The sequence below is a fragment of the Macrosteles quadrilineatus genome, unplaced genomic scaffold (genome assembly GCF_028750875.1).
Source record: "Macrosteles quadrilineatus isolate MER2022 unplaced genomic scaffold, UCM_ALF_1.0 Scaffold_4__1_contigs__length_99947679, whole genome shotgun sequence".
In the NCBI taxonomy this organism is placed as follows: Eukaryota; Metazoa; Arthropoda; class Insecta; order Hemiptera; family Cicadellidae; genus Macrosteles; species Macrosteles quadrilineatus.
Window position 1 is genome coordinate 81,761,283 of NW_026542597.1, and position 9,085 is coordinate 81,770,367.

Here is a 9,085-nt window from a genome sequence, read left to right on the forward strand (position 1 = left end):
ATCTTTGTATTTTTGGAGATAAAGCAAATGTGTTTTAATCTGCAAACATGCTGACGGTGGCATCAAATTAAATAGAACCTATGGTACAGTATTTAGTTAAGTGAATGAGTATAAATACGTTTTAGCTAAACGTTTAGCATTTTAGAATCACAAAGCAGATGAAAATTTGACAAGCAATTCCTGAAAACACATGCTACTATAACAAACTTTTAAAAACGCACAAAAAGATTTTTAAGGCTGATCGATTGGCGTTTCACGAGGGAAATCTATGTCAAACATATGCGGGCAACATGCCAAGGTTGATCCTATAGTGATATTTTGGCAGTAGAGCAACCTATTGAAACCCAACACATGCTACCTAGCTTTCTATACGTCTATCGCTGGGATCCGTTATGGACATAATCCAAACAGATTTGAAGTTCCACTTCCAAAGACACATGAACAGTCAACTAAACAGCCTGGACATTTAAATTGTGTTTAGGATCTTCGTTTGTGTTTTAATGTATGCAATCCTGGACAATCATTCCTCCTAATTCATTTAAATAACCCTTAAAATCGCTGATCTTACATACATTAGATACAAGAATTTTAACTTCCGCACTAAAACTGTGTGATCACACGGATTCCTGCCCAAGAGGGAATGAATTGTTCGATAACTTATTTTGGAAAATTGACAAAAAAATTTAAATAATTCTTACAAAATACTTGTTAATATAAACCTAATAAAAAATTACAAACAACAACTCGTGACTTATGTCTCCTCTTCCTAGCAATCCTGTACAAAAATATACTTTCGAATAACTTATTTACATTTTTCCTCTATCTATGAATATTCGCGATTACAGGAAGCAAAGACTAGTTTTCCGAAACACCAATTTTCTCGGAACCCCAAGATTGCCTATAATCTGGTCCATAGGACTCTCCTTCAAGGATTCCAGGACGTGGTTCCAGCAGTGACGTCAGCACTCTGGATACCTGCCCTGAACTGGGAATGAATTATTCAGAACCTCAGCCCACACTATGGCGTCATCTGTTTAAATCTACATCCATTTCCTCGTTTAGCGGCTTCTAATTTTTAAATGAACTTTTGAACCTTGTGATGGATGAGTACGCGTGTTCCCATTTGTTTTGGCAGCTGCTGATAAACCTTGGGTGGATATTTTCAAAAGTGACATTTTGTTGGTTATTTTAATATCGTTTATGAATATATTGAACCGTGAGATGGAGCTTGTTGAAAATTATAAATAATAATTCTTTTTATTTTTACTTATGTCGTCAATTAATTCATCACTTAATTAATAAGGAGTGTTGATCTAAAATGTTGTGTGCATAGGTTGACGTATGTGTTGATTCCACTTTCTTCTACATTATGCACATCGGTTATAGATTATTCTGTGTTAGTACTGTCAGATCAACCTAGCATGAGATCAAGATCAAATAGGTATTATTAATCCAATAAGCTGTGATAAAAGGTATTAAAACATCGCCTTAAAATTGAATGGACGATCAATTACTTGTGTAGAAAAGAATATGACACAACACAGTTGTATGGTTGTATGCAATTATTCAATAAAGAAACAATGAGTTTTCTTGGATATAAAATACCATTCATATTTGACACAGTAAATATGAAGAGAAATATTATTTAACCAAATTTAAAACATTGGAATCGCGACATGGTGATTATTTTTTGGCGACAACAAACGTAAATTCTTCGACTGGCAAACGTAAATCTCGCTAGCCTTGCAAGCCCCAAACAAAAGACAAGATCTGCAAACAGATACGATTTACATTGATAAGTGACCTCAGTTCAAGGATAGATGCGATCGAGAGATGTGATGACCTTTGACCTCCCCCCCAGGGGTAAAGGGGATGAGATTGAAATTCTGTTTGTTTAACAGCTGGAAGTGAAAGTGTTATGAAGGGGTTGACAGATATAAGAGAAAAGAATCCGAAGTTTATATCAAGTTTGCTTTGTGATTGGTGAATAGCGTGGTAGGTATAATGGAAAAAGCGTAGTTTCAAATCCTAGAATTGGAGGTTTGTATACGGTTTGCTCTTTATATCCCGATAAACGGATGGCAGATAGAACGAAGAAGCTTTTTTCAGATAATAGATTCAGATGTTTGTATAATTTTTAAGAAAGAGAAACCGAAAAAGGGCACAAAGTAAGTACTTGGAATACTTGATCAAGCCCAATATCAAGAAATTCAGATGCAATATTCTTCCACTAAGACAACTAGAGAGGTTAAAAAAATATAAAATTAAGTAGCTTGAAAAGAGTCGAATGAGAAAAATAATACAGAGACAAATCTTACAGCAAAAGCTGAACCAAATGAATATCACAATACTCTTTCAAAAATTAGATAAATTTACCCTTAGTTCTCAAGGGTCTAACAGCTTGGTAGATTAAAAAGGAGAACGACTCTTTGCAAACACTACTTTTTCGAATTTCTAAATACAACTTTTATGCATAGTAACACTAGGATGATAATGAAAATGGAATAAAGAACAAGAAATCACTGATGCAGGAGCATAGGTCGCTGCATCAAAGACCAAAGATGCAGAGGTCACAGTTATTACCTCGACGAAGGAACGATAAGTTGTAATAAGGGAAGTGAAAGTACAAGCTAATGACCATAGCACCATAATCGTGGATTTCTCTTGCAAATGTTCATTGAAAGTAATGGGTAAGTATCTTAAGTTATTTCTATGTAATAGGCGTGATTATTCACTTTAATGGCGCTATTATCGTACTTAACTCTACAATCCAACGATTTAATCCCTCACGTGTGAGTGGGGGATGTAAAAGATTATCTTTAGGTTAATTATCGTTAAATTATTGTTTACTTTTTTACTGTTGTATTAAAAATAAACAGTCGTGTGAACTTTGACAAAAGATTATGTTGAGTTTTTAGATGTAATTTGCACTTAAACTATAATATATTAATTTTGCGAGTTTAATAACATTTTTAAAGGAAAATATTTGTTAGAAATAGAGACTATTTTGGTAAACGCAAGAATAAATATTTATTAAATGCATAATTAAAATGATTTAACGTACATTATGTTCGATGAGAAGTTCAGTTTAAAAAAATATATTACAGTACTTTAATATCAGTTTGGTTGACAATGTAGATCAAATTGAAGACAACTCGTTTCTAGGACATTAAGAATTCAATATAATGTTACTATTAAAAACCTTTAAACATATCACCAGAATTTTGTGATTGAAATAAAGCTTTTAGAATATATACATTTAAATAACTATTTAATTTAGTTTTTTTCAAACAATTTTAGTAACACCTCTTCATAGAATAAAAACTATTTAGTACACATAAAAGCGTATTTGTAGTTTTAAATTGTAGTGTTAGTTTTAATTTATTAGTAGGCCTATGTCTAAAAGAATTTATACTTCTTAGTATCAATTAAATATGAGTAGTTCTCACAATCGTTTCAAAATTTGAACCCAAAATAAGCCATGTTATGTTAACTTAAAAGATTATTATTTACAAAAGGTATATTACTGTATTTGTATAAAAAAAACCATAAACATAAAAGATGGTTACACTATAGATAATGAGATGAATTTGTATTATTCTACCAGTTACTATACAATATAATTGTGTTATTATTTAAATTAATGTATATATTTAAGGATAAAAGTTATACTACATGGTTAGTACCACAGTTCACCCAGTATTCATGTGTATTTTTTTTAATTGAAAAAATTGAGTATTTAATGATTATTTATATTTTATGACAATACATTTACCTTGCACACAAAATCAATTTAACAACACGATATCTGTTTAATACAATGTTTACAAAAATTACTCCAAATACAAATAAAACTCACCATTATCATATTGACGACCTAATGAGGTAGACGAGGACAGTCAGCAATCCATACCACACACACTTAGTACTATAGTACTACGGTACTATAGTATTACGGTACTACAGTACTACACTGCCCACCGCACAGTCACCGCAGCGGCTTGAGCCGTACTGAGTCGGTCTTCGGTACCGCCTTCTGCTCGCCCGACCGTTCTAGTCCCCCTCCAGAGCAGAATCTAGCGCCTACAGAATCAGAATCAGTATCATTTGATTGTTGGGTTAAAATGCTGTCGTTTGAGGTTAACGGATGTGTATTAGAGGTTCACAAGTGCATGTTAAGTCGTTTCATGGATTTTAGCGTAAATCTGAAAAAGGTTCCATTTAGATTACAAACTCCAGTATAATTTGGTTAATTTATCCGGGGGTTAAACGTGAAAATACATAGTACGGAAGTATATTGTGTCTCAAATTCTTATTAGATCTAATTTGATCTAAACTAATTGATCTAATAATGCCGATACCTGTCCTAATACAATGATTTAGTAAGGTAATAAGTAATTAATTTAACCGGATTTACATAAATGCATCGGTTACGTCAATTACAATAATACATAATACAAAGTGCCTTACCCTACATGTATTTAGCTATTTATATTTGTAGAACATTTACCTATGAATGGCTAGTAATACCCATGACGTAAGATCCATCGATCGTAATGTAAAAACTTTGGGGGAGCGAGCTGGTCTAGTGGTTAGAGCGCGGGACTTCGGTTCCAGATGTCCCGGGTTCAAATCCCACCAAATCACTAATGGATTTTATCTATGTGATAATACTGCAACCCCTAGGTCTAGCCTGAAGTAATGTGAAAACAATTCCGGGCTCGTGCCTAGCGTCTTAAGACAAAAAATGTAAAAACTTTTTGATTATTTGTAGAAGATTCTTCATTTCCGTGTTAAATGTTTATCAAGCTAGAATTAAAATAAATGTAGTAAAATTAAGCTACCGATAATATAGTCATTAGGTTGTCACTTGCTAGCTATGTACTGCTCATTCAAGATTCAAACGTATTTTATTGAAATATAAAAATTGCTAAAGTTCATCCAAATCAATACAACGTCTACACTGGTATCCAAAAACCCACTGTGAAAGTCTTTAAAAGTTGTGAAAGCTCATTTCGTATTTTACAAACGACGACGGCAAAACATTAGTGGGTTTTATGAGGCGGTAAGTGGCATGATCGTGTAAATCTCTTGTAGAACCTCCAAACGAAACGAACGTCCTTAGGTTGTGTAAAAACATACAATTAATCACTATAATAACTATATTTTGTCAGTGAATACATTAAGGAAGTTGAGTAAATGGCATCTCCATGCAAACACCACAATAATAAATAAACTGAAAATTCACAAGAAAATCTGTACAAGGAATGCCTTAGGTATAATTGTTTTGTTTTTTGTTAGATCTTCTCATCATTTTGTTAGGCAATGTGTTGGAGGGTAAATATATTTAATCTTCTTTATGGCCAAAGGTGGAATGTTTTTAAGGTGCTTTTAAATTTTTTAATTAATGCTGTGGTTTAAAAAAGGCGTTATTCCTCAACAGTTACACTCAAGTAGTTAAGGCAGTATTCTCTAATACCCAAACTACACACTGTCTAGTTTCTCTAATGAGTCAAACTAGACAAACGTTAGTTTACAATAATTATTCCAACTATTGAACATAGTATTTTATTTTACTCATTAAAATTAATTAAAAATAAAGACAACGATTAAAGTTTAAGTCAATAAAAAAAGGAAAAATAACAATATAAATGTATATTTTTAGGAGACTGATTAATCTACTAAAGGTATTTACATTGTATCGCATAACAACTGAGAGACCTGTACCAAATGGGCGGCTGTAGGCCTATGCCAGTGGGATGCTGTAGGCCTAGGCCAGTGGGCTCAGGTAGGCCGAGGTTGATAAGTAGGAGAACGTAAGCTGGTGGGTAAGTTCTGGCAGACGCTCAACACCTAAGCTTGAAATATGAATCTTCCGTGGTTATATTACGCGTATTAAGGATACACCTATAGAGTATTTACTCGACATATTTTATTTACTGGTACATGCATTGACAGCATAATGCTACCGAGATAAATGCGTAAGAAAAACTAGAGAGGATAAATACATCATCAGTTGTAATAGATAAACTATTACCGGTAATGAATAATTCATGATCTAACATCATCGTGTGGTTTATAAGATCTGAACCTGAAGTTTACAAATAGAATGATTGTGTGTGAAGTTTAAGTTTAGTTTAAATTATCTTAACTGATGTGTTTCTTAAACACTTTTACAAAGGAAATTTTGCAAACCCATCTCATCCTTATTTCTATAGTTTTACTTGAAACACCAATATAACTTTAATAGACTTCATAACTTTGGAGTGAAATATTGGCATTCACTTTCCTAGTACTGTAACTAGTAAAGGTACCTTCAGTCACAGAGGATTTAACCGTAGATTTTGTATCCTGATGCAGTTCTATTTATATTTATCAGTAGTGTTTGAACTTTTCACTAAAATATGACGAGAGTAAGTCACTTATAACATTCTATTCTTTCTCTTAGTTTTTGATACTTGAAAACTTTTTGGTACTCTTAGTAGCTTGAGTAATTAATGATAATTGACACTATATAGCACTTGTAATAGGCTATGTGTCTTTTTCTGTCCATAGCCAAAATTGCATTTGGTGAACACTTCCGAAAAGATCATTTTGACTTTTAAATAAATTGTTGAGCTCATCAATGACTGACGTTGTATCAACAATTTAAGCTACACCTATGATGATAAACTTTCACTTAGACCAAATAGTGGGTGGTCTAAGGAGGGACTGAGGAAGTAGCGCGAACTGGATGGACCTATTATACCGTAAACACCCTTGATTGCTCGGTCCGGAACTGGCGAAATCGGAACGAAAGCTAAGTTTGAACACACAATAGCCCAGTGACCGGGTCATACAGGCAATCTGCTGAGTTAGGTTGAATCAGCCTCTGTCTTCCACCCACTCAACACAACTCTCTCCAAGATGACAGTTTATTAAGTCTCAGTATATAGTCATCTTCACCTTTCAGTTTGGTTGATCAGTCGGTCCTTATTCAACATGATTAGCCTTTCACCCTCTTGTTATTGGTCTTCGTATTGCGTTCAAAGACTAATGGATAGTCGACTCAACTGGTGTAGCTGTGGTTGAGTTAGGTTAGGTTTTATTTCCAAATACAGACAATACTGTGAATAATACGAAATGCTTATTAAGTACATTGCTCATGCGTTTCTTCCGAAAACAAATTATGGAGACGATGAAACAGTCACGATGTTAGGGTGCTTTTGATGGCAATCCCTCAATACCTAGAATTAGGGAGGGTCTCTTAACCCAAGCTAGAAATGATTAAATAGCCACAAAGGGACAGTTATTGCAAGACCATGTAGCCATGAAAGGAATGGAGGAAATGGCGCTACTTTTCCCCCGTATCCTCCCTGAGTGCAGTCTTCTAACGTGAAATTAGGTAAAAGGGTAACCAAGTAAATCTTCATAAAAACTGAACATATGAGTTGACCTGAAAGTAAGCAACTTATTGCTTAAAGCCTGATTTACATCAAAATCGTGAATGGTGGCTTTCACTATAGATAGAACTAGACAATCCTTTCCCTTTTAACCGTGCCACCAGTTTTAGAATAAGAATGAACTTAATCGAGTTGAAAATACAAACGTGTATAATATAAACTACTGATTCATCTCAAAAAGATATGCCAACGTGTTGATCAAGCCAAACTGAAACGGCTATCAATTGTCCTTCTACAATCCTTTGTCACCAACACTATCACTACTAAGAGACTAAAGCTCACTTTCTGAGTGGCCCTTTGAACTATTTTCTTCTTCAGGAAAAATACCTACAGCTTGTCCATACAGATAGTATTTCAACAGAGTATTCAAAAGTCAATGGTTGAAGGCTGAAGACAACTGTGATGCAGAGCTACTAGTCTTTGTCAGACAGCGCGTCGTCTGCTGGTCGTCCTTGGAGTCTTTGCTAACTGCAGAATAACCAACATCGCTCATCTTCCTTCACTTGTCTCCATCAAGGTGACATTTGCGCTAATGCTGCTAGCTCTCTCGCTTCATCTATCTGTCAGTTTCATAACCCGGCCCAGATCCAGCCATTCACTGGTGTTAAGCCTCCTGTGGCTTTGAAGGTTATGTACTTGATGTCACGAGGTCTTTTTGGTGCTAGAAGAGATTCCTGATGAACATTTAAAGAGTGAGAAGTCGAAATATTCCGTTTGTAATTTTAGGAAAACATGAATTAATTAAAGAACCAAAAAGACATGAGAAAAATCGATTGATGGAAGACCGAGGATAAGCTGTTGGCTAGGCCAAAACCTGCTTAGGTTGAAGTGGCCAAGGTATGAATTAATTAGCTGAAACTAATGTTATAAATTGAAAAGTAGCTTTGAACAAAATCGTTAATTCTTTATGCATGTACATTATAAGTTGGAAAACATTTCATCTGCAAAATTTTCCGTGTGCGAAACTGAAAATGCTGTAAATTGTACTAGTGTTAAGATAAGAAGTATGATGTGTACAGGGTGTCCCGGAAGTAAACAGCCGAACTCTGGAAAATATCTCTATGGGTCAAAATAAAGAGAAAATCAAGAACAATATTTTTACAAAATCGCTTCTTTTAACCAGATTGGGAAAATACTTCAGAAAGAGTATGGAAAAACTTTTCTGGGCATAGTGTTAAATACCTAAATACTGAGTTTTAATTCAGCAAAGCTTGGCCCCTGAGTACCAAAACAATTTATTGTTGCTTAATTTTGCTTAACATAAAAACTTACATAAATAACATTAAAGACGCCATTGAACAAGGCTTGCTCTTAGAGTAATGCCAATGGTCTTCCTAGGGACAACGCCTAGTCCCTCAGGCACTTAAGGAAAAAATGTGTTTATATAAATAAACCTAACATATATAAGAGGTGATGGGAATACAAGGCGTTAAATAAAAGAACCATCACATCAAGAAAATAAATCACGAAGACGCCGTGGCGGTGCAAGCGGAAATGCCAATATTAAATTTTAATACTCCACTTAGGCGGTTAGGCCTAATTCTTCATACCTCTTGTAATTCGGAGTTTTAAGTTGTTACGCGAAATTATTTCACTGATAATCTGCAGATTAGTATGGATCTGGAAGCGAAAGGCGGTAAACT

The 9,085-nt window shown here is 34.4% G+C and overlaps 1 protein-coding gene across 1 annotated transcript in view; it reads right to left on the reverse strand.

Annotated features, from left to right (window-relative positions):
• LOC128991541 (uncharacterized) overlaps positions 1–4,016 on the reverse strand; it is a 77,951-nt gene extending 73,935 nt beyond the window's left edge. Inside the window, exon 1 of the mRNA XM_054414517.1 lies at positions 3,860–4,016. Coding sequence (XP_054270492.1) covers positions 3,860–3,868 — 9 coding nt within the window. The 5' untranslated portion in view covers positions 3,869–4,016. The remainder of the gene's footprint in view (positions 1–3,859) is intronic.
• Positions 4,017–9,085: the final 5,069 nt, after the last annotated feature.